This window comes from Sabethes cyaneus, chromosome 3, assembly GCF_943734655.1.
Source record: "Sabethes cyaneus chromosome 3, idSabCyanKW18_F2, whole genome shotgun sequence".
Classification (NCBI taxonomy): Eukaryota; Metazoa; Arthropoda; class Insecta; order Diptera; family Culicidae; genus Sabethes; species Sabethes cyaneus.
In genome coordinates, this window is record NC_071355.1 from 190,609,008 (window position 1) to 190,636,252 (window position 27,245).

Genomic DNA, 27,245 nt, shown 5'->3' on the forward strand with positions numbered 1-27,245 from the left:
TGCATAGTGGTAAATGGCTTGGTTCTTCGCACGCCTTCTTTCTCTGCAGTTATTTGCGAAGCCCGCGTACACTCCACTGCCTTCTTTTGGGGTGCAATGCACAGACATCCCGTGGCTGCGAGCGCAGGTTTCAAGTTCATTCCATGTTTGGAACTCGCTCGAGACGGTCGCGTATCGCACCAGCAAAGGCAGTCAGCGTCGTGTTCAACTAGGTATTCCCCAACGGATTTCGTACGATTTACCTACGAGAAGCTTCGTTAGGTCGGTAATTCGATGTTCCCCCCAAAAGTGTTACTCAGTGTCGCTAGTGATCAGCTGGTTGGCAGCCCAGAGACGCATTAGGCTTAAGTGTTGAAACTGTACTGCATCTGGGACAGACTGTTGCTTGCAGCTCAACCGGAGTTTTACCGGATTAAAACAATACCCAAGAGTGGAAAAAAGGTGCTCTGTGACAGTGGTGTTCTGCGTAAAAACGGAAAAATAATCTTAGTTTTGTTTTGTTCCGCGAGACACTTAAAAGTGACATGAATCAGTCAAGCATTATTTCGGTCTTTCGGAGTAAGGTCGCTGTCGGAATGTTGGATAGTTAGCACAGCTCGCTCGGTGTGTGAGTTTAATTCAGTGCGGGATCAGTTGATCGATTAAGAAATGACGAGATTGAGCGGAGCTCATGTGCCATTATTGCCACCTGTCATCTCAACAGCGGGAAGCTGCTGGGAAAACGTCATCGATGCTGACGCCGATTGTCGAACAGGTTGCTCGTAGAAAGTAAACCTGCCTACCGGTACACGTTGCTCTAAATCGATAGGAAAACGAGTCGAATAATAGATAAAGTAGGTGTCTGGTGCAATCATTGCAGGCACGGTAATTTTACCGCTTTCTCTGGAAATGGAACTGTTTTTGCAGAAAGGATCACATTGCTGTGGTAATGCAATTTTGCCAGTTAAACTAGACTTTTCTCTGTTAAACTATGCTTTTCCACGTATAAAAATGTTTTTATGTTCTTGAACGACACTATCATCACATAATCGAAATGGCGCCAAATCCATTCTTATGTAGATAATAGTCAGCTTCGAATTGACTAAAGTTTTTGGAGCGTCTTAGTATAATGCGAAACCTGAAATTAAAGAAAAGAAGAAATTTTTTTCCAAATCAAATTCTACTAGGGTAGTTGATCCAATAGTTGTGGTAGCACCAATAGTTGCGCTATTTATTATTAATGTATATTTTTGTCACCGTAGCATTTTAAATAGAACAATTACGTTTATTATATAAAGCAATTTCTGTGGAGCATTGGTAGTTAGACTACACCATTTCAAATTAAAGCATTATTGACTAAAATACCAATTTTCTAAAATCTATCACAACTATAGGCGCAGCCGGAAGACACTCATTTCTATAGTTGCGCTACACTGTTTTTTCACTTAGCAACCTAGCAACGTATACGGAATAACACAATTAAAGAAACACCAAAATCAATTAAGGGAACAATAGCGGTAAAATTTGAACTTCCGTCTGTTGGTAATCACCGACTAGACAAGAAAACGTAACTATATTTGCTTTGAAAAAGGCCAAAACCGAAGGCCGAAACGTCAGGCAGTATAAAAAAAAAACGTTTTCGATATAAAACTGACTGTAAAGCCGAAAATCTACAATATATTGATTTGTTTAAAAAGATTGATTTAAAAATCAAATATATTCAATAACTTTGCACACGATTTTTTCATTATTTTCAAATGTCCTTCAAAGTTATTCAGCATGTTGAAATATACATTTTCTCTAAAGACTGTTTGTCGCTAGAACGCATATTTAATGCGTTATGAAATATTCAAGAAAAAATTTGCACTATTCGAAAAGAAATTTCAAATTCAGTCAACTTCAGGCAAATCAATCAACTTTCAACAATTACTGTGGTTTGTTTACAAAAAAATCAAACTTCTGTCAAGAGATCTCCGAAGCAACCTTGGAAAAAATTGATTGAAATGTGTGTTACTTTTTGATGAACTATTTTATAACTCATTAAATTTGCATCACAGTGAAAACCAGTCTTCACAGAAGACTAAATACACGTTTTCTGTGAAGACTGGTTTTCACTATGATGCAAATAATCACAACATAATTATTAATAATTTTGTACGACATTTAAATCAATGAAAAAATCGTGTACAAAGTTGTTGAGAACAATTGATTTTCAAGTGTTTTTTTTTAAATCAATCATTATATTTGGCAACCAGCAACAATGTGAGTTTTATTATACTCTTACGGCGCTTTTAATGATCAATTTTGGCCTTAAATGCCATCATAAGAGTGTAATAAAACCCAAATTGTTACTTGGGATAGATAGTTATTACATTAAACAAAGTTGCTTTTTTTGGTAAGTGAGTAATTCTCGCTGAAACGGGGCCACTACTGACACGAGGTCTTCAAATATTGGAGCTTTTGCGCTTAATTGGTTGAAAATGGTTAAAAAATAAGAATTACACTTTTGATACCTCGAAATAGTGGAGCCCTCGTTCGCCAAGGGTTCTGATAAATGGTTTCTCATAGAATTTTTTCTCAGCTTTCCAATGGTGGTCTTAAAACTACAATCAATTGAGGGGATCATGACGAAAACGGCGATTTATTGATAAAATCCAACATGGCGGACAAATCCAACATGGCCGCCGATTTTTTTTCACTTCGTTTATAAACCCTATCTCTCCTCTTTACAAAACCGTGTCGTTTGTAGTTTGTTTTATGGCAAATTTTGAAAATATCAAAATAATTATATGAAAATTGTGAACCTTGGTACCGTGACCGCTCCTAATTCTGCGCAGCTCCTAATTCTGCGCATTTTTCTTTATATATGTATTTTTCAACATTGTGCATAACTATGGCCATTGTGTTATTTTTTTATAAATCTCTGTTGAATAATACGCCATAATTCACAAAAGGGCCATCATATTTGACAGCGAAATAAATTAAAGTGAAACTGAAAGTATTTTATATGTCAGAAAACAACGTCGTTAGCGCCAACGTTAAAACTGTCCTTCTAGAAAATTAACAAATTTATCATCGAAATTCTTTGCAATGATCAAATTACCCAGCATAAACAGAAAGAATAATTAGTTTTAGTCATGTTTTAGACAAAAGAAGTGATTGCATGCCTTGTTTTCGTTGGAAAAATGCGTTGCAGTAGTGCGCAGATTTAGGCACAGATTTTTTATTTATGTTCCAAATTCTGCGCAGTAATGTATCCTATGAAGAAATCGCAAAAAAATACGCAACTTCTCCCAAATGGCTGAGGTATAGAGGCATAGAAATTCAAGTAGAACCTTTAATTTGCATTGATTGGAATCCCGTGTTACGGTTCGGGGTCCGAACCTACGAACGCCAATTCATGGAACCATGTCTTCTGATTTTTTTTGACTGTCGAACTTCATTGAGCTGTCAGGGAGTGGGGAAGTGGTTTCTATATGAAAACACAATTGTTAGTATTAGTCTAAAGTGTAATGTTCAGTATACAGAAAACCCGAATGAACTCGCCCTTCACGTTATCGACAATAAAATATTTTAAATAAGCCAACTCAAATGATAATAATGTTTCTGTGCCACCTGGACAGCACAAGAAGGCCAGATCATGGATTTAATCATGGTAATGGCTAATGTCGGATTTTTGATGTGCTTTCAGCGTATAAAGACATAAACAACATGGTATGAGTGTTTGTTGTTACTTTTTAGGTGCGCAGAATTAGGAACAAACATGCGCAGAATTAGGAACATGGGCAAGAAAGTGCGCAGAATTAGGCACCGTGAATAAGTTTACAAAACGAAAGATATACTCAATTGTTGGTCGACTTTTAATTCCCATGATTTTTACCAGATATTATAGACCGTAGCACTACATGTTGCTGCTATCAACGTTATTAATTTAACTCTAGAATACTTATAATAGCGGAGGAATCATAAAAATGTCTTAACTGCGCAGAATATGGTACGTTCACGGTACAAATAACTGGTTCTTTTATTCAGTTAATGCCATTGCACACCTAATTTTATGAATGTTTCTTATAGCATTTTTTTATCTCAGCTTTCCAATAAGGGGGTCATGGTGAAAACGGCCATTTTTTGATAATTTTTGTGGATATTTATGGACATTCACGGTTACCCTAATAGAACAGAAAGATGCGGTATATTTTATTAATAAACTTCTCCCAAGACACTACCCTTGAAAAATTGCAATTGTCCGCTTTTTTGCGATTTTGGACTACTGTGCACTGGTTACATACCGCCCAGTTAGCTTCGAGGTACGACGCTGGTCTAACAAGTCAGTCGTCGTATGTTCGAATCTCGGCTAGGCGGTGCTTGCTAGTTAGAGTCAGTAGGATTGTTGCACTGGCCCCGTAATTTTCCTGTACGCTAACAGCCGGCTGCGAAGTCTGTCGATAAAGAAGGGTAATGTCTAAAGACGGTATAAACCCATGGCTTTGCTTTTTTTTGCACTGGTTACAATCGACCAACTTATAAAAACGTCCAAATTTATTTTTCAGAAAAAATATTGAACACACTAAAATAAGTAACTTTAAAGGGTGTCCACGGTAAAATTGCACACAGAATTAATTCGCCAAATTCGAGTTTTTATCCGACTGTCATCAAATTTTCAGGGTATTAAACAATCAAACTTAGTTTTGGCGTCTTTATTTTATTTAATTTCGCCTCCGAATTCAAATGCACGTACGTTGACCTTAACCCGGCCAATGATATTTTGCACCACAAAATCGACATGTTTTTGCATATTTACCCTTGCTTTCTTCATTTCTTCAACTGTTTTGATTACTTTAGGACGTTTCAGAAGCTATTACTTCAAAATGATCCGGTTTTTCTCGACTGGCCGTAGCTCCGTTGTATTTGAGGGGTTAAGATCTTTCGGCATAAAATCGACATTACTTGCCTTATACGACTTCAGCACGTCCTTTGCGTAATACCATGAAGCCAAATGCGGCCGTAGGGCAGTTGTGAGACTTCAGAAGAAGAAGAAGTCGCTTTCGGAGACACTCTTTCAAATACACCCGTCCATTTATGGTATCTGTGGTAACGAAAGGTGACTTCACTTTCCGCATTAACAAATTGCTTGTTAAATCAGGAATTTCTTGGCAAACTTCGTCATATTCCGTTTTTAAAGGTTATGCTTTGCAGTGAAATGTTGGTTGACCGGAATCGGGTTGAAGGCCGCTTTCACGTAGATCTCGTCATTCATAACGCAGCGGCGCGGCGCGGTTTCGTTAGCTTTTGATCGAATTACTTCCGGGCAAGGCTTTCCGCGACCATCTTTTGTTGGGGCCTTCTGAACCTTGAATATACGTGGTCCAGCTCGTCCTTCTGTACGAAACTTTTGCTCAGATTCAGTTTTTTTTTCAATACCTCGAACGGTATAGTTTGGTGTCCCGTCGAAGGTCCCAACTACGTGGGTGTGATCCTTAACAGTATTCAGATGACTTTTTTCTCCGCATCTTGGTTACGAATCGACAGTTAGACGTTCTTCGGATCGTTTTATGACACGAGTAACTGTAGAATTTGGGATTCCCAACTTTTACTGATGGTACAATATGATAGATAATTATTTTGCATATAGTTGTGTAGAATTTGTTCGCGAACGCGCCATTCTTTCGACTCCATTTTTCAGGACTTTGTGCACTCACTGAGTGTAAACAATGCCCTATGAACTGAAGAATTTCAATTGATTATACCCAACAGTTCTAAAGTTAGTGCATTTTGGATGTGTTCCAATTTTACCGTGGACACGCTTTACTAAATATAGTAACTATTTATCTGTAGCTAGTTGCGAAATAAAATAATTTTTTTAAATAAATATTAAAAATCAATTCTGCTCAATAACTTTGCACACAATTTTGACGTAGGACTACGTTTTTGTTTACTATACCGGGTAGCACTTTGTGAAAACGAAAATAGAGTTGTACCCCTTCTGACTGCATTTCTCTTTCCTTTCGATGCTCAGAGTCTAGCCCAATTTTCAAGAGAAAATACCTAAAGAAGGCAGCTATTAAATTCATTTGAATCTTATGATCCTTTTCCATGCTGCGACAGAAATGCAAAATAAAAAACTTTTGCAGATTTTTAAGTTGATATGTGCGGTCACAAAAATCCGTCCTCAGATCAACTACCGCTCGAAAAAATTTTGGGTAAAAAGGTTGGCCAAAACTAGTAAACTCGAAACTCTATTTTATTCATCACTTTATACGTCGTTTTGCTCATAGATTTCCAATGCATAAGACGACAGGCTTTTATTTGTTGGGCTTGTTTGTCTCGTTTTTATATTGCAGCAGCCTTTTCGTCCGTCAGTAATGTTCTGATGTAAAGGAAACCATCGCCCACACGCGAGCAGTTTTCGCCAATAGGAGAAGAATTGTGTTTCATCAGAACGACCTAAGAGCATGGATGGGAGGGTCTTACACATTCGGATCTGGCACCAAGTAATCATCATCTGTTAGTCGGTGAAAAATTCGCCTGAAGAGAAACTCAAATGTTCCAGTTTGTTTTTCTAGTATGGACAATGGTTTACTTACACAGTAACAAATATCTAAAAAAAAAACGGGGTACATATCCAACCTAACCTGGATCAGTCTAACTATCCTCCATAAAACTCTCAATTTCATGCACAAATAATGGATTTATTTTTACTGCACCTTATATTTCAGATCCACATTTACTACTTTCTTCGAGAAGTGAAAGATAATCAAGCAGTATAAACAATAACAAATGCCAATTTCAACCATAGACTGTACCGCCAGTGTTGCTTTAGAATGTTGGCAATACACAATACACTAAAGGGTGTATGAAGTGGAGTTAGTTAGTGATTATTTTTATGGGTTTTATCACGTTTTACGATGGTAACCTTGTGTTACAACTAATTGTGTGGTCATTCATTTTTCTTTATGCTTGATGCAGTTGCATCGTAAACTGTTGTCATGTACCTACTCTGCTTAATTGGGACAATTAATGTAGCGGTTGGTGGGGTTATATTCAAATCTTTGCTCAAGGAGAATTTCGAGAGAGAAAGTTCCTAATTGTACATCTTCGGTTATTATGACCATCTAGGTTTGCTTCTGGCAGATTTCATTTCATTGAAAATGAATACAAACAACCTTCATAAAATGACACCTTATTGCTCTAACGGAGCGTAATTGACTATTGAGTGCTCGTGAAACTAGCAAAAACACATTTAATAGTAGTTTACAGCACTTTGGTTTTTTTTTGCAATTAGAAAGCACGCACCTACTGCGTAGAATATTGACATCAAAATAATCGAAAGTGATAAAAAATAATGTATACCTAGTGAATGTTGTAATGGTCAAGTGACACTAATCGATTTTTCTTTCTCTCTCTAGATTGTGATAAGAGAAAACAAAAGATTGGTGTTTAATGTAAGAGTGGTAATTCTGTAATTAACAAATTATTAATAAACTGAAAAATTGGCATTATTGTTATAGTAAACTTTCCCATATAGTGATTACATGCTTTCATAATAGCGCCAAGTGCTTTTACATGCATTGTATGGAGACAGTGTTTCAAGAAAATACAATTTTGTCCTAATCTAATCTCATACTAACACAGCCAATTCTTGATAGCATCCTGGAAAATGAAGATTACGAAGAATGAAGATGAAGAAATCAATCATTTTTCTTGTCAACGGCCAGGCCAACTGCGCAGCACGTACCGCATAGAGAATTCCAGGGAATCAAGTGGAACCAGAAATAATGTCTAATTCCATTAAACTCTTTTAAACAAGGGATAGGAAGAAAGCGTGGACCTCCAGTACCAAACGTTTCCCATTAGGATAATAATTTATTTACAGTCGTTGGGAATATCTTTGCTAATAAAGGTTAAGTTAAGGACCCTCAGGGATAAACTAATGCGATTTAGTCCAGAAGGCAGGCTGCAATTGACCAAGAATATAGCGTCTTATTTCGCTCTCTGAAAATAGATTAGGCTACCAAAAATATTAGTTCAAGCAATATAACAGGGGAAAATATAGTCGTGTGCTTCAATGGTTGTCTAAAACTACAGTTGTAAGGTTAAAAACTGTAGACCACACGACTTCGCACCTCCTAGCTTGGCAACTCAATTATACAAATTGAAGTATTTCCAGGTATGGCCACGTGGAGGCGCTAGGTAGGGGCTCTGGATGGCCAGAGTTATGTTGAGCGCTTTTTCCTAGTTGCCTTCCCCATTTCCATTTAAAAAGCAAATATGTTGCGCCTTCGACTGTTTATCATATCCTAATATAGACTAATCTCAAGTTTTTAGTCTTGACCTTGAAATGCGGTCATACATATATATTAATATTTTTTGAAACGATGGTTTTACAATTGATGAAGGGATGGTAGGGGAAAGAAATGAAAATTTTTTTGGTGAAGGAGGGGAAGAGCGGAAAGGAAGGGGGGGGGGGGGTATTGGTAGCTATGCTACAGCTACAGCTTGGTTCGACTCATGCACCTTCCAGCATTGGACAAAAGGTAGGAGTCAAAATGACTACTTGTCAAGCATAGCTACCAATACCCCCCCCCCCCTTCCCTTTCGCTCTTCCCCTCTTTCACCTAAAAAATTTTCATTTCTTTCCCCTACCGTCCCTTCATCAATTGTAGAACCATCGTTTCAAAAAATATTAATATCCTAATATGCCCAATATTCGCAAGCAAGGTAGTGGAAGAGCAGCCAAAATTATGGACGCAGAAGAACATCGTTCTCTTTCTCGTTTCTTCAACTACAAGCCCTCTGGTTTGGCTATCAATTAAGATGCACCAGTTGAATGTTTGACAAAATTTTTGATCCCGATTCTACAAAAACATCATGCAGATGGACAATACGTGTTTTGGCCGGATAGAGCATCATCGGATTACGCCAAAAAACACAATCGTTCCTGAATACCCAATTGATCCTATTGTTACCCAAAAACCACGACCAGAAAAATCTGTCTCAGTGCGCCCAATCGAAGATTTTTCGGGATTTTCAGTTCCAAAATTTTAGTTACTTGCTTACTTATGTGTCCATGTCCGCCGGTCCGGCAGAACAAAGGGATGAAATCAGAGATCTCCACTGCTGACGGTTACCCGCCATGGCTTTTACCTGTCGCCAGGACAGGTTTTCGTCGCCATGAGCCTCTGGGTCTGCCAAAATTTTAGTTGCCACCCGTTAATCAAAAAAATGTTTTAGAGTTACTTGGGCAATTTTCTTTAAACGTATAAAAAAAGTTTCTTCCTAAAAATATTTGCAAAAGAGTATTTAATAAAAATGAGGTTTCTTGCTTTTAAAAAAAGTTCAATTCATTGAGCGGAAATCCGATCGGCAACATTTTTGGAATTTTCACTTTAAAGCCTAGAAAAACAATCTTCCAAAATTAGGTGGAAATGCGATAAGTTCGATTACGTACTTATTCCTTCCTTCTACCACTATAGAGCCGGTGTATGCTATTCTAAGAATTCCTCTATTCGGCTATTCGTCGCCAATTCATTGAGCGTCTTCACACACACGCAAGTCGGTTTTAACCTGGTCGAGTCATCTACCACATGGTGAGGTGAGGTTCTTGAAAATAACGGATTTCACTGCACAGTCGCCCGGCATCATTGCGACGTGCACGCCGTAGTCTCCCAACTTTCACCAGGTGTACGATGGGAAACTCTCCAAGTAGTGTCTGCAACTCGTGGTTCATACACCTACGCCACTCTTCGCTATCCATTTGTACTCCACCAAAACTAGTTCGCAACGCCTTTCGTTCAAATACGCCAAGTGCATGTATGTCGTATTGTAAGCAAAGTTACTGTCTCAAATCCGTAAAGGACTACCGGTGTGATTAGCACCGGACCGGATCGGACCGGACCGCCGAACAAAGCAGACTCCTTGATCGAAGCGTTTTGCGGAGGGCAAAAGCAGGCTCGACTTCTTGCTTAATGCGTTATTGCATCTCTCTACTCGTGTTGTTATCGGCGGTGACCAGAGATCTCAAATATATGAACACATTAACCACTTCCAGTTCTTCGCCGTCAAAAGTCACTGGCCATGGCAGATGAACATTGTTTTCTCTGGAGCCTCTTCCTAACGTATATTTAGTTTTTGATGCATTGATTTGTAATCCAGTCCTCCTAGCCTTTATTTTTAGTCTGGTGTAGAACGCCCCTGCTGTCCCACGGTTTCTAGTAATGAAGTCGAGGTCGCCTACCAGGGCTAGGAGTTGGCTACTTTGGTCGCAGATCGTTCCTCCCGTTTCGATCCCCGCTCACCGAATCACTCCTCCTATATCGAAGTTGAATAACTTACAGGACAGTCCACCTCCCTGCCGCAACCCTCTGCGAGATTCGAAGGGACTGAATAGAGCCCTAAAATCCTCGAAAATATGATACGTAGGCATGTTGTACTCCCGACAGTTCTACAGAATTTGTCGGAGTATGAAAATTTGATCCGTAGTAGCACAGGCATCCATAAAGTTTACCTGATACCACCATACGAATCGTTTTGCAATTGGGGATAGACAACGTAACAATATTTGGGAGAGCACTGACCGTGATGCCGCGGTAGTTACATAGTCTTTCTATAGATGGGATAAACCACAACTATCTTCCTTCGGTAGTTTCTCTTTCTCCCAAATTCTTGTAATTATCCAGTGAAGTGCCGTTGCTAATGGTTCATGGACATTTTTGTAGTTTTTGTAGTTCTGCCAGTAGTCGTTCGTTTCCAACACCACTATTATTCTTCAGCTTCTTGGAGATTAGGAGTCGGCAGTGCCCGGCACTCCATTATTGTTTGTTGGCACTCCTAGGTCCTAGGTTAACTTCCGTTCCGTCTTCTTCTATTATATCGCTTTTACCCGCCGACCATTACATGCTTAATTGTACCCAGGTTTTCCTCCTCGTTCCTATGCATATCAGGCTCCTTCACGACCTCTGTCCCCCTTCTGGTCCACAGAATCGTGGTCAACTTGTTCCGCGTTTGTCGATACTTGACCAAATTCTCCCCGTGGTAATACTTAGGTAGTTTTTCCAAGCTCCATCGCAGGTAACCGATTAATGACTAATTTCAGTCATAAATAGGTTGCAGCAACCAGAAATAACAAAGGTGTGCTACTAGGGAGCTGCATTCAGTAGGCGCGTGTAGTTCTGGACAACTCGCGGGTTGTTTAATTGCCGAATAAAACAACCGAGTCGATACTGTCGATACATACTGTCGATAGTTTTGAGCGCACATGTACTGCTACTTGGTAATGATCCAAGTGAAAATCCGCACCCCGTAGGAAGCTGACCGTTATTATTCGTGTCGGTCTGCAGGTTATGGGGACCCATCACTGATCTGTGTATCACTTTCCAGCCGATCTGCACGTTCATATCCCGTGGCGAACAGCTATCATACTTTGCCTCCAGCAGCGCATAGAACACTTCCTTCGCGTCGTCAAGGCTACCTTCGTATGGACAATGCACGTTCGCAGTTCCAGGTTCCAAGCTTCCATTCTATGCCCTTATTTCGTAGTCTTTGTCCGAACCGAATTTTCTTGATTCTTCGTAATACGGTAGGTTGCCTTACTAGGGCCATGCTACCGAGTCTCGTGATGGGGCTACCATCTTAGCTGTAGTGCCGAGACAACACATTTCTTATTTGGGCAGACCCTTCTGGATCAGACGCTGTCGTGAGCCGCTCCTAACCTGGAGTATAACCGCGGACTTGGTTGAGGAATCATTTAGCCACGAAGAGCCGCCTCTGACATAGGAACAGACGCTCAAGGTTGACCAGGCTATTAGTCGTTACACTCGCGTATTTACGAGTGCGCAAGCATCAAAATTGTGCATTATCCAACCGTTCACCAACTATGATCTAGAATGGAGATTCATAGCAAATGTCAAAAATTATAAATATTCAAAAAGTGTACTCCGAACTTTACTCGAAGAAAAAATAGGTTTTTTGTTCTGACCGATATTTCATTTCCCCCACATTACGTCCACCCGGCTTAAGATGTCACGTTTCTAATTTAAAACTCTTTACCAATTTACCAGCATGCAGCCTATTTATTTTAATATCCAACCTTTTAGGACGCGATGACTGACGATTGATCCAATGAATCGGAACTAGGTTTATGCTTTCCATTAGAGGCAGACAAAAAAATTAAAACTGGCACGCGATCACTAACCTGAATTGATCGCGGAATTTCCCTGCCATAGAGCGAGTTTACGACGCTTAATCGCCCGCCCGATGGTACTGTGATTTTCGCGAAAAGATCTAACAACAAAACAGCGCGAAACCGGAAAGCAGGCGGCCAACAAGATTTGCCATCTATCTGCCACTTCTATCATTATGAGCCAAACCCGGGTGCGGAAAATCGAGAGCAACCTCCCGATTGCCGAGTGCCCTCTTGCTTTCAGGGCGGACTCGGACTCGGACTCGAACTGGCTGTGTGGAAAACCAGTTATCACGCTGGGCGGAAAAATGTGCCAATCTGTGACTACCTTTCAGCGGCGAGTGGGACGCACGCTGAATGGATTGCCTCAGGGATATGACTGTTTTCACTAATTCGCGCTAAAGGTCGTGCGCTCCGGATGATGGGCATTTTAGATAAACGGATTGACTCGCTTTGGTGTGTCTTTTATTTTTGTTCGTTTTCTTATCAAGAAACTCGAATCGGTGGTTTGTTTAGAAAGTGCGCTTACGCTAAAGTCGGAAATAAATACTGTCTCCGCATGTAGTGATCAACAGTTCATGCTTCCCCAAAGCAAGATCAATCTTTGAAGGTCGGTGCGCGTTTAATGCGTTACCTTGTGCGGTGAAATATGAAATTTTTCTCTTCAGAGCCAATCGGAAGGGAAAGTACATGTGCGCTTGTACAGAAATATAATTGTTTTGAGTGCAGTTTGATTGTTTGTTTTTAGGTAGGCCGTCATTAATACATGCGTGTAGTTGGATTTACGTACGAAACGTTTTTCCCATCACATCATTGAAAATCTTCCTTGAAGTGGTCATAATGAATGATTCCCATCAAATGGCCATCTTCTTGTCACTAATTTTAACTATTGTAGCTGGTGCTGCCGTTCGGCTTTTTCTTTAGATACTGTAATTGAATGCGAGAAACACATATAAAGGGTGTTTATCAATGTTCGAGCATTGCTCGTTCATTAAATATTCAAATCAACCTACGATATGTTTTGTTTATTATCGTGAGCATGAGAAATATGAATTTTTAAAAGCTGCAGGGTATAGTTTTGCACAACTCCGCGTGAACTCACGGTTTGTTGACTTTGTGTGAATCTTATCTTACAAGAGTACAATGTAATATTGGAGAATCATTGATCGGAGAAATTTTTTTTATAGGGGCACTCAAATGGGTAAATAAACCCTTAAGTGCGAACCAGGGAATGTATGTTCGTACGATCAGGATTAATTTCGAACTAAAATTTCTCTTTCCAACAACACTTCAGTATAAATTTCATTTATCTCGTAAACCTCATTCCTGCAAAACACCTTCGATTTCCGTTGGTACAACTTCGTAGTGGGGCATTCTCGGAAGAAATTGAAAGTAGGTATGTCTTGTGCTCCAGTGCTGACTCCCGCACCGCCTGCAATCGGCCTACAACTATTGTAATTGAGGTTAAACCCGCAACCGTACGTACCTATATCTCTACACCTTTCTCCGCGCGAAATGTAACGAGCATTCGCGCGCGCTTGCGACCAGTCCGGATTCGTAACGCCGCCACCAGCTACGGGTACCTACCTATAAAATGCGAAAGAAAAAATTGCCGTACAGCAGCGAGACCCCTGCCAGAACCAGCAATGGAAATGCAGTTCAAACAACCGGTACATTCGTCCACGTTTGCGGAGAACAGATGCACGCGTACGCATACGGCTCCGTCTAGGTACCCCAGAAAGATAGCCAATATATATATTTCCACTCCAAGTGAGGCTGCAGCGCACGGGCATGGGGATTGCTTTTTGTTTTACTGCGAAAGCACCTGTCGTCAGCTTTTCCCCGGTCGTCTGTCTTGAGGCGATGCTGAGCCGCAGCAGCGGGGGTCGTGACAAACTAGCTAGGTACTCGGAGCATACAAAATAACTTTCTCGACGTTGCGCACATTATTTGCATTATGGTCGTAGCAATTAGATCCGATAGGGTGGTGTGGCATATCGCTACTGATGACGTTGATGATGACGGTGAGCTACACCAATAAAGAGGTGATCGAGTGATCGCCATCAGGTTTGAATGGATAAAAGCGAAAACCAAATTCACCAGTTTTGATGATGGAAGGTGACAAACGAAATTTTCGCCGTTCTATTTAACGCTAATAGATTTATAATTGATTGCCAGCGCTGAACGGAACTGACAAGAGAAACTCGATTTTCATCTTCGATGGACTTTTTTTTATTTTTGTGCTAGAAGACCCGACGCGCGACGCAAGGCCTTATAAAAGAGTGCATATCCAAGTAACAATGTAAGTTTTAGTGCACTTTTATCGCAGTTTTTATGACCAATTTATTCATAAAAACTATCATGAGTTTGTAGTAAAACTCAAATTGTTCCTTGGGAAATGCGAGATGCTTTTAAATTATATCGCAAAGTTAAAAAGATTGCACTTATAAACAGCTTTTATGCCTTATAAATAGCAAGTAGATCGCAAGAAAACAGAAATAGGAAATTAAAGTTGTTAAGAAACAAAAGAAATATAGAGAAAACTCAAAATCAGAGCATTGCAAAGTTTTAATAGATATCATTGGTGTGTCCAGACACTGAGGACAGAACCTAGCCTTTGCAACATACTGTAGACATCTTCAACCGGTTGAGTAAATTCACCGTAACAAAACCTTCTCGTGTAGACTCTTTGACCATTCTGGTAATAGAATATCTCAATACCAAACCGATTTTGATATGACGTTTACATTTGAACTTCATTTGACTTCGTTTGCACTGAATCGATTTTTGGATATTTTTTTGATGTAGGACTACGTCTTTATTTACTATACTGGGACTGGGTAGCACTTTGTGAAAACGAAGAAGAAGGCAAGATTTTTTTCTATGGTGAATTGAGGCCTTTCCCCTCTTTAGGAGGGGAGGCTCTCATACAAATTTCCTCATAACTCAAGAACTAATCAAGCAAAAGGAACCAAATTTAGCATGTGGGTTTTTTTGGAGGCATCATTTTTTTCTATGATGAATTAGGACCCCTTACTTTTTTAGAAGGGGGATTCTCATACAAATGAAATACAAATTTCCCCTAACTCCAGAACTAAATAAGCAAATGGAATTAAATGTAGCATATGGGTGTTTTTACAGGCAATTTTATTTCTATGGTGAATTGAGACCCCTTCCTTCTTTAGGAGGGGAATTATATCCCCTCTCCCTTCAATAGTGGGGGTGGGGCTCCTATACAAATGAAATACAAATATCCTCATAACTAGAGAACTAATCAAGCAAATGGAACCAAATTTGGCATATGGGGGAGTTTCGAGGCAGGATTTTTTTATGATGGTTTGAGACCCCAGCGCCCCGTAGAGATCACCTCTATCTAGGTGTATTTATTTTCCTAGATCTACTGACCTCTATTACTTTCCTTCAGTTGGGTCACCACCGCAAAATGGTACTTTCTACGAAAAGATTTTTCGTGAAATGGTACATCCCGCGTAAGGTTTTTCGCGAAATGGTATTCTGCGAAATTCTATATTCCGCGTTATGGTCAACCGAGAATTGGTGTTCCGCGAAATGGTATTCGGTTTGTAATGATGCCGAATATTTAAATGTGTCCGCTTTATTTTATCAGGCTAAGCAATGGGGGGAGTTGTTTTCTACTTTGCTGTGAGGAAAATTTGTATATTAAAACACCTATGAACTCCCCAGAAACTTGCGAAACTCGAGATTGTGACAAAGTTCATCCGAGATTCACGATTTATGTACAACATAGTTTAATTTGTAGCAATACGAAGTTTGTTGGGTCAGCTAGTATCCTATAAAATAAATAATAATTTTTTGCAGTTTCCGCAGTTGTGCAGCATATGCGCATTAAATTTTATTGTTCATATTCGAATCAACGCACCATCGAAATTTTGCAATTTTTGAAAACCAGTTATTTAAACAAAATAAATATATTCAATTATCTTAATTTCTAACAAAACCATTTAGTTGCTTTCTGAGACATAAACACCGTTAAGATCAATCTTGTGTTGGTACAGTGATACAAATCCGTATTCGTACGGCACCTTGCAGATTTCGTTTTTCTACATTCGAAAGTTCAACAGAAGACCATCTGAACCAAAGATGTTAAAATTGAACTCATCTGCAAAAATAATATCTCACTGGGATGAAATTTATCATCTTTGGCTCAGATGGTCGTCGTTTTGTATGGGAAAAGCAAAACGATGAACTAAATGTAAAAAATCTGAAAGCAATGGTTAAACACGGCTGGGGTGGAGTGGTGGTAAGCGGGTGGATTACGGCTAATGCTAAAGGTGTTGGCAATTTAGTCTTTATCGATGGCATAATGGTTCAAAATGTCTGTTTAGACATTTTGAAGCAAAATTTGAAGCCAAGTGCCAACAAAATGGGATTTAATCAGAGGTTCAAGTTTTACCGAGACAATGACCCATAGCACAAAGCACTAAAGAAAGCCATACGGTTACTTTACAACTACTCAAAACTTATTGATACTCTACCACAATATCTCCAAACACCATCCCATTAAAAACCTTTTGGAAATTTTCGACAAAACAGTTAGAAACCATCAAATTTCTAACAAAAACCATCTTAGAAAGCACTTCATGGACGAATGGCACCAAATTCCCACCGAATACACGAAAAAACTGGTAGACAGCATTCCAAAACGACTAAAAGCAGTTGCAATGACCAAGGGATGCCATACTAAATGCTAATCTTTGAAATTAAGCCATATCTGCAAAAACAAAACTGTTAATTCAAGGTGCAAGGTGCCGTACGAATACGGATTTGTATCACTGTACGTCATGTTGTACATATAATTAGTTTATGATGGGTGCGGCACAGCCAACTAGTTTTATGATGATAATATAAGCAACCATAATAAATTGGCTTTATTATCATTTTTGTTACGACTTTATGGCTAGCTATTGCCATACGTTTTTTGAACTGTGTATTATTGTTTCAGTTATTAGTTTTTCAAAATTTTTAGAATTATCTTGAGATAATGAATTTCTTCATGCCGTCGCGTTTGGAATAGAGTTTAGCTCCGGTGTCGTTGACAACTATGTCAAAGGAATTTGTTTTATACCGAGTTGTTTTATGTCGAAGTTGTCTTATATTGAGGTATCACTGCCCTGTTGCTACTGTTGAAGTATTGCTTACGTCTGTCCGATTCTGTCGAGAAATTATGTCTGTTCTCCACTTCTCTTGCGCCGGGTCAGAAAACGCAGTTGGTAACCAGCGATCCAGTTGATTGATTATTTTCCTCAACAACCATCGAGAAGTTTGCTCAACGGGGAGGGTACCATAAGTCATTATGCAATTAGCAACCCCTTTCGATTGAAGCGGCTGCACGGTGGAGCAATGAGAGGCCATCTACACTCCGAATGGGGCAATTTGCGAATAGCGTATGAAGTTTAATTTTCGTAATCCGGACTCCGACCGACAGCCGGCAAAATACGATTACGCACGACCCAGTTTTTTTGGTAGGAAAAGAGGTAATCGAACGTTCTGTTCCGTCGATCGGGAATTCGTTGGCCTTCGGACAAGCAATAATTATAACGTTTCCATATTCGCTACATAACAAACACTATTGAAAAAATACTACACGCTGCTCAATTGCATCGTGGTTTTAAATCGATAATGTTCCCCCGAATAATCACCCCCATTGCTTACAAATCGATCATTTACCACAGTCTCGCTGGCTGGCTGCCTGCCTGGTTGGCAACGGCGTATCAAATGACGCTACAGGCTGTCAGCCACCCAAAATCGTTTCCTGCATCTACAAGAAAATGCCACAGTAGAGCTCCGATCCGACAGTGAACCAATCCGAATCCGAAAGACCGGCTTTATGCACGCAATTATCACAACAACTGGAGCTTGTAATGAAAGAACTTTTGTATTTTTGCGGTGAATTGGTTTCTGCGTGGATTGCCCCGATGCGATGTTCGCGAACTCCTCACCGCAGAACCAAAACAGAGAAGCAACAGCAGTGTTTTCATCGGGCTGCAGTGGAAAACCAGACAATTTTTTTATCTGCTAATAAGCATTTGTGTTTCTCTTTCGTCCACATCTTTCTACGGGCATTGTGTTGTGTTTGAACAGCTGAAACACGAAGAGCGACAGCGAGCAAATCATCCTTTATATTTCAGTTGATGAACAAGTGACAGGAGAGCAGCATCAATTCCGGCGTGAATAGCGCTGATAGTGAAACTGAAAATGAAACTGTCCCGGAACAGGCTAGCAGAGCGGAGATGGACCACCCAACTGATGGCGACGGTGGCGGTGGCAGCCGTAATGGTAAGTGAAAAGTTATTGCATTGTTCTTGTTGTTGAGGGGGGTGGAGTTTCACTTTGTTTATCGGGGACAGATTGGGAGACTTTAATGCTGTAGAAGTAGGAAACCGGAGTAAGGGTAAGCGGGGCAAGACCGTCCACTTAAGCAAAACCACCTGTGTAAAAAAAAGTTGTAGCTCAATTTCTAATTTATCTGCTTTAAATGAACAATTGATCTGTTACCTACATGTAAAAAATAAAAACATAAATATCTGTAATGATTTTCTATTTTTTATTGCGATTTGAAAACACGTCCAAAAAAGAGTATTTTTTCCATGTGGGGTGAAACACGCCCACTAACGGGGTAAAACCGCCATAGCGTATAACTTTAACAATATTCAACCGATTTGAACGAAACTGATGGCATTGGATTCGTGAATTTATCTAATTTAAACAAATTAAATCAGTTTGACATCCAACAATACATGGTTCCCCGAGATTCGCAATTTCGAAAGAGTGTCCGGCAACCACTCGTATTGGAAGAATATCAGTAATATTGGTACCAACAGTTTTGAAATTGATACCGTGTAGTTTCCTTAGACAACAAGATGGATCGAGTTAGGTATCCTGGAGTCAATCTTTAAGGACTAGAGAGGATCTATGATAAAATATAACAATATGGGTATTAAAGTTCCTGCAATTGATCCGGTAAGTCATTTTTTGACATTTCAAATTGTTCTGATTGATAAACCAGATACATATTATTTTTGCATTGCTACGAAAATTTGCCATATTTTCATTAAAAAAATGTTTATTCCATGATATTTGTTCCAAGAGGGAGGAATTATTGAAAAAAGCTATATCCGAGAAAACAAAGAAATGTCCATAGCGCCCGCAGGGAAAATTGGCGAATTAGATTTTTTCAAACAGTCTACCAGCTACAAGTTAAGCACATTTACATTATTTTATGTAAATCTGAGATTCTTTGGTCCAAACTATGCAATTATTTTAAAAATCTCCTTATCGCACTAGCATTATGAACGACGGTCTTGCGCTGTTCGTTGTGGGCGGTTTTACCCTCAAATGACCGATTTACACATTTCACTATTTATTTCAACAAAACTGCATGAACAGTTACCTAATTTAGGTACTGTTGGATGAAGACAGGATCAGAGGTGCGATATGGGTTGGATTTACTAAAAGTTTTAACGTTTTGAATAAAATAAACCCTAAGTTCTGTGGGAACAAAGTTATAAAAAACGAAACGAAAAATCTGTTTTTATTTATTTCTCCGATAGTTTATACGATATTGTGCAAGGTATTGTAAAATATTGCGTACGCATTCAGTAATATGACTGTCATCAACATTTAACACCAATTTGAGCAAGGCCATGTAAAATCATGGTGGGCGGCTTTACCCCGGCGGCCGTTGTTACCCCGTTTACCCTTAATGCAATGATGAAAGATTTCCGGTAAAAGTTGATGTGCCTCGAGGTTCGATTCTGGACCACCAATTCTGTATAAAATTTTGAAATCTGATCTTTCAAACTGCATTCAGCCGTTGTTATTACACAAAGTTACAAGAATATTCATAAGGGGGAAAATCTTCAGGTTCTAATCAGTCGATGGCAGAACAGCTTTGATATTTTCTTAATTTAAATATGAAGATTATTGTGATAATGGAATGCTTCTAAAAATTCATCAATGTAAATAAAAATGCCTGATTATCAAGGTGAATTTAATGGTTTTAAAGATGGTTAGGTCAGGTTGAATATCTGGGACTTTGCTAAACAGAATTTGCTCTTCTGACTGTGTCGCCTCAGCCAAACAGAATTTTTAAAAGTTGTGCATTGGGCAGTTGTAGAGTTAGTTACAACCAGGGCTTCGGCCGATCCTTTTTTTCTACCGTAGTCACATCAACGCGCATTCAAGTTCACACCGTCCGTTTAGTGGTGGAATACGAACGCTATACATAACACAACTGGCAGTTTGCTCAGTCAAACGCCGATTGCACGCAGTAGAACGAACGCGTTCTAAAGCTTTTTAACATTTTCGTTTCGATCAAGTTGCCTTTACCGTTTGGAGCAGCGAATGACTGCAAAACAGTCAAATGACTGGCAGTCACCACGCTAACGAAAAGCAACCGCACAATCGTATGATTCAATACTACAAAAATAACCACTACATGTGCATGTAAGAAGTCGGTCGGACTCCGTCCAATACAAACGAATATTTTGTTTGCGTCGGACCGACGTCCGGGCGACAAACTATTACTGTGAGCAGCCGATTTGGAGACAAAAAGAGAAACGAAAAAATACGTCACCGTATGCTTCCAGTCAGTTTGCACTCAGTTTATATAGGGTGTTTGCAGAGTACATATGTACTGGCGATCTGTTGGGCAGGCAAAAGTGACAGCTCCATATAAAACACACGGGCTGGGAAGAGCAAAAATTTTTAAATGATTTATTTTCTTCATTTAAAACAGAAATAACAAATTGCTTCATACATATGGCAAGGCAATATATCTGTTTACTAAATAAAAAAAATATTTTCAACAAATAAGCTAAGACGCGGTAGCAATGATCAAAAATGTAATTATGACCTATGTTAGCGGGATAAAACTAAACAAATATCAAAAGCAGATAGTTGCTTTCGGCTAAAAAAGCAATTTATTATGCTAAAACCAATGTTATATTCCGTTACTTTCAACTTGGCCTATGCCGTATACTGCTTCAAAAAACAGTATATTTGGAACACCGATTTAACGCGAATTCACCGAAACTCAAGTTACCAAAAGTCAGCATATATTTCAGGGAACATTTGTCGGTTACTTTAACTATTAATTGCTTTAAAATGATTAATAATTTTAGAAAAAATGATAATTTTATCCAGCACGTTTTTGCTGCATCGAATAGGAAAATATGCAATGTGTGCCCAACAGATGTCTTGCATGTGTGTGTAGCAAAAGCCCTATTCTCAAAGCGCAAAGCAAAACGGGAAATCGACTGTTTGATTTTGCTGAGATGCTGCATGAATTGTAAGACGGCAGCAGCGCAAGCGGCAGATTGACTGGATTCAAAAAACAGTCAAATGATCGTTCAAAAAGCGGAGTTTGAATGCGGAAAGTTCGCATTCGCGGCAGTCACATTCAACTTGCGATCCCTTTTCAAACCCTGGTTACAACACTGACGAACTGACATGACACACATGGCAACCACTGTAATACAGTAAGTATTAAAGGTAGATCAATACTTATTTCAACTATATTGTGGATTGGGGTCAATCCCGGTGTAGTAGTTAGCATTTACGCCTCTCACGCCGACGCGACGGCCCGGGTTAAAAGCAAGCCATGGGTATAAACGTCCTGTTAAGAACTTGACCCTTATTCGACTATCTTCGCAGCCGGCTATTAGAGTACAGGACAGTTACGGGGCTAGTGCAACGATTCTACTAACTCTATCTAACTGCACCGCCTAGCCGAGATTCGAACATACGACGACTGGCTTGTTAGACCAGTATCGTACCTCGAAACCAAATAAGCGGCTTGTCCCAACCTCGCAGAAGTCACTAATGACTCAAGCTGTTAAAGTGACTCTAATCTAAGAAAAAAAGTGGATTATAGCACACTCAATGTGTGACTCATACATAACTTATTAAAATCATGAGTGCTTGATGCGATACAGTCAACAGTATACAATTGAATCAAACAGTACATGTCAATCTTGATGTTAAAAAAATCATCATCATCATAGATACGTGAGATGTTTGTGTTCTCCTCCCTTTTCGGGTGGTCGATCGTCAAAACAAAACGTCCTCGGTTGTTGATGATGGATTGCACAAATGGATACCGAAACGTTTTGCTAGTTTGTTTATCGTGGCACCATTCTTACAGAGCCAAGTATTCAATATGTACTGGTGACTTTTCGAAGAAGAAAATTAATCAATTAAATAATAATAAATCGCACTCTAATTTGAATATACCACAATGAGCTTGAAAACAAATAAAGACATAGTCCTATAAACGGCTTTTTGCCTTTCTACCATTTAAGTATATTTATATATACTCAGAAAACCGAAAATATCGGAGAGATGAGAATCACTATTACAATCTGAAAATGTCACTGTTTGGTGAACTTTACATTACCCGGTAGAACAAGCCTTGATAAGCTACTATACGACAAAAAGTTTCTTGCCAGTAACAGTTAATAATGATGGCTACAGTTATGCCATGATCACCGACTTTTTTGTACCACAATTGAGTGCCAATAATGTGGACTAACTGTAGTTTCAATAAGACGGCGTAGCCTGCGACATCGCGTATGCAAAAACTGGTTTATTAAAACGTACGGTGACTGAAAAATCTCGCATGGTAGACCCGGAAGCTTCCCTCTACTAAAATCACGTGATTTAACGCCGTTTGGCTGTCTTTTGTCAAGCGAAATCCCTGGTTTACACCGTTAAACCGCATATATTGATGCTTTGAAAGGCAATTTCCGCCGCGTTATCATTAATATACGGCCTTGATTGCTGCAAAAAGTACACGAACATTGGACTTCCTATGAGTCTGCCGAAGTAACCATGTGCCGAAATTTCAAACCTGGCGGTGTGGCAGGCCAATACCACCTATTCTTCAACCAGAACCTAATTAGGCTGAAGAAATAGAAGCATTCGTTTAATAGGCTGAAAGTGACTAACTTGTTCTGGTACGATGTCCGTTAGAATTTGACCTGCTTAAAAATGTTACACGCCAACATACTCGTTCCATAGCAGTTCCTTGAAAGAGTCTTGAATGATCTTTGGTTTAGCTTCACGGGCTTGGTATCAAGTAACAAGGTGTAGATTCTCCATACATTTTCCACACGATCTCCCAACTTCAAGTTAGGTCTTCTATCATGATCGCAGAAAAGGTTGACACGGGACAACAATCGTATGAAAACGTGATCTTTGGGAGAATCATCTTATCATTAGTTGTTCCTCTCCGATCTAAATCGGACTACACCAGTACGCTGTAGTCCAAAATAGCGTCGTTCGCTTCCATTTTAGCAATATTGTGCCACCCGTAATCTGAAAGTTTGAAGAGTTAGTCATAGCTTACCATTATAAAAATCAATAAATAAACTTTTTGACGTAGGACTACGTCTTACTTTAATAGGGTGGCATGCTACTAAAACAAAAATGATCGTGACACGAAAAAGTGATAGATTTTGAACGGCAATCGCTCAGTCAATTCTGAACGGATTTTGCTGTATTACATACCAATCGATTCACAAAATGTGTGCCTATTCTGTGGTTTTCACAAAAAGGTGGATCTTTAAAGCTAACTGCCGGAATTTTTACGAACAATTTTAGTAAAATTACACAACCTTCTAGCCAATCACATTTGAGTATTTTTGGGTATGAATTTGTTACTTCTATTTCATTTATCAGGTAGATGTGGGAATGAAAACCATCGTTTTTATAACCTTTCAGTCCTATTTCTGCCATTTTATTTAATATTGCATATTTCAGCTCACAATTCCTCGATTTTTCCTTTCGCATGCAACATAAAACAATCATCAGTTTTCGTTGCTACGTGTATCCAAAATGGTAACAGTTTCGTGGTTTGCTATTAGTGTATCGGCCAGCTACGCCCTTTAATTACGTAGATAGTGGAATGAAAGAACTTGAAAAATCCCAATCCCAATTCTAATGAAACAGAGATTACATGATCACAAAATTAGCTTCCGCGAAGCGTTCAAATGTGAATTTTGTCGGTTAGCTCTGAAAATCAATGATGAAAGGCGCGCAAGGCTCGTAAAACATCAACAAGGGTGATAAGCAAAATCGGTGCAAGAAGACGCAATGTACATATATAAGGTCCTGAAGCAGATCCACTCTTACACTGGTAATTTTTCAAACGAAATGAGTATCTGCGAACGAATTTCTACAGAGACTTCCAGTTTGACTTACTACAACAAGCGCTCTACAATTATCCCTCCCGAGGGTCAAACCTCTGGAAATCTACTACATCCAGAAAACTTGTACAAGCTCTCATCTCTAGTCATGACCTTGGGTGCATGTTTCATGTATATTTGGTTTGGTAATGACCTCGAACTAATTTTCTTTTCAATAAAATTACCCAGCTAGCATTTTCATATGTATAAAAAAGGTAAAAATCAGCATATAAGGTGAAAACATATCACTAAGCCGCTCACCAATGATTGATTTAATTACTAAGGTCTTTTAGAACCTTGTTGAGTTATGAGCGTATAAAACGTGTCCACTTTTCGTTAAGCAATCATTTATTTTTCGTATGCACCCCAAGAACGAAGTAAAATTATATTCATAAATAACCGCTTTGCGTAGTCCTACGTCAACAGGCGGTAGGGTCTCTGATGCAACCTTTTACTTTTTGTGGTAGGAAAAAGAGAGGTGGTTTCTACGGCAAAGTTGCAGAAAATGTGAAAGCCAGCAACTTTGTTTAAGAAATGGAATTTTTATATCCATTGGGCGTAGAGCTACAGAGTATTTTCTTTGAAAACTTATAAATTATTTTTCATGCTAAACTTTTGTTAGTTGCATTTTACAAGAAAATATTGTTTTAAGCAGTTATTGAAGCAATGCACGATTATGCGGAAGACCAAAGGTCTCTAAAACATTTCCTTGTCAAGTTATCTCATATTCCAGTTTCATTTGTCGTTAAATTTGCGGACTTATAGATAGGTGAGGGCAAGTGGCAGCTACACAAGTTTGTATTACTTGACCTAAGCTTCTAGGTGAAGCATGCAATTGACAAAAGTTAAGTATATATTTCCTTTAAACCTTATTTTAAAGGAACTTTTAATGAATATGCTCTGCACCAGAGGGAGAAATTTCATTTCCCCCAAAAAGTTTGTTTATATTGTCTACAATTCTTCTGAAGAAATCATGGCTCTATCTCCTGCTAACACAAAATAGATTTTTTTTTCATTTTTATCATAGTAACCACTGAATAACTTTTAACTCTTTCAGATTATGAATAGCAATAATACGAACAAGTACTTCATCAAGTACTATTCCTAAAAAGAAAGCAAAGGGCGCTAGGAAATGAGTTACACTTTTTGTTCTTTTCGACCACACTATTGCTGGATTACCAAGCCTAGATTCAAGCTCGTGGTTTAGATCCAAATCCGTGGTTCAAATCTAAATCCATGGTTCAGATCCATGTCTGTGGTTCAAATCCAAGTCCGTGCTTCAGATTCAAATCTCCGGTACAAATCAAAACCACGAACTCGGTGGTTCAAATCAAATTCCGTGACTCAGATCTAAACTCATGGTTCAGGTCAGTGTCGGTGGTTTAAATCCAAATTCATGGTTCAAATCCAAGTCCGTGTCTCAGGACCAAATCTGCGACTCAGATTCAAGTCAGTGGTTTAGGTCTAAACCCGTGGCTTAGATCTAAGTGCATGGTTCAGCTCCAAGTCCACGGCTCAGCTCCAGCTCCATGGCGCAAATCCAAGTTCGTAGCGCAGATTCAAGTCCACGGTTTAGATGCAAGTCCGTGCTACAAATACAAGGCCGTGCTTCAAATCCAAATATGTGGCTCTTGTGTAAGTCCCTGGCTTAATCCAAATCGGCGTTTCAAATCAAAATCCGTGGTTTAAATCCATGTCCGTAGTCAGATCTAAATTCGCAATTGAAATCAAAATCCGTAGTTCAGATTTAAGTCCGTGGCTCAGATCCAAGTCTGTGATTTACATGCAAGCCCGTGATTTAGATTCAAGTCTGTGGTTCAGATGCAAGCAAGATGCAAGGTTCAGATTCAAATCCACCGTTCAAATCAAAATGCGTAGTTCAGGTGTAAAAGTCGCGGGCTTAGCCGTCATTAGACCCAAGTAACAATGTGAGTTTTATTGTACTCTTATGGCGGTCTTCAAGACTAATTTTGGTCTTGAATGCCATCATAAGAGTGCAATAAAACCCAAAATGTTACTTGGGGAGATTACCCTCATTTATCGACAGATTTCGCATCCGGCTGTTTCGAGTACAGGAAAACTACGGAGCCAGTGTAACGATTCTACTGATTCTATCTAGCAAGCACTGCCTAGCCGAGATTCGAACATACGACGACTGGCTTATTAGACCAGCATCGTAGCTCGAAGCTAACCGGGCGGTTGTGAGTTCAGATGCAACTCCGTGGTTCAAATCAGATCCAAGCTCGCAGTTCAGATCCATATCCGTGGTTGAAATCCAAGTCTGTAGCTCTGATCCAAGTCCATGGTTCAGGTCCAAGCCCGTTGGTCAGATCCATGTCTACCCGATCAAATGAAAATATCAAATTTATATCAGGATGAGTTCTAAATAACAACTATTTTATAACAAAATCTCCTTTGCGTTTTGTTATAAACTTGATCTCGTTAGTAGTTAAAATAACAAAAATTGTAAACAAAAATCACGATGAGTAACAAAAATCATATTCTGTCTTACTGTATAAACAAATTGTAACAAAGCGTGTTATAAGTAACAGAACGAGATAAAATCTTGGTAGAAAATTTTGTGTATCGTAAGGTTTTCTATCACATTTATAACAAAGTTTTTAGAAATATCAACTTGAGCAACAATTCTGTGAGACTTTTGTTAGAATCATCTGATCGGGTATGGCTCAAAACCAAGTACTTGGCTCAGATCTGCGTTGCAAATGCACTCTATAATAAACCCAACAACAACAGATCCAAGTCCGTCGTTCAGTTCCAAATTCGCAGTTAAAATCAAAATCCGTGGTTCAGATTTGAGTCTGTGGCTCAGATCCAAGTCCATGGTTTACATGCGAGTCCTTGGT

General features: G+C 39.2%; 1 protein-coding gene across 1 annotated transcript in view; it reads left to right on the top strand.

Moving 5' to 3' along the window:
• The first annotated feature begins 243 nt into the window (after positions 1-243).
• LOC128742778 (uncharacterized) overlaps positions 244-27,245 on the top strand; it is a 52,662-nt gene continuing 25,660 nt past the window's right edge. Inside the window, exons 1-2 of the mRNA XM_053839231.1 lie at positions 244-261; positions 18,325-18,472. Of these exons, the coding sequence (XP_053695206.1) occupies positions 18,392-18,472 (81 nt within the window). The 5' untranslated portion in view covers positions 244-261; positions 18,325-18,391. The remainder of the gene's footprint in view (positions 262-18,324; positions 18,473-27,245) is intronic.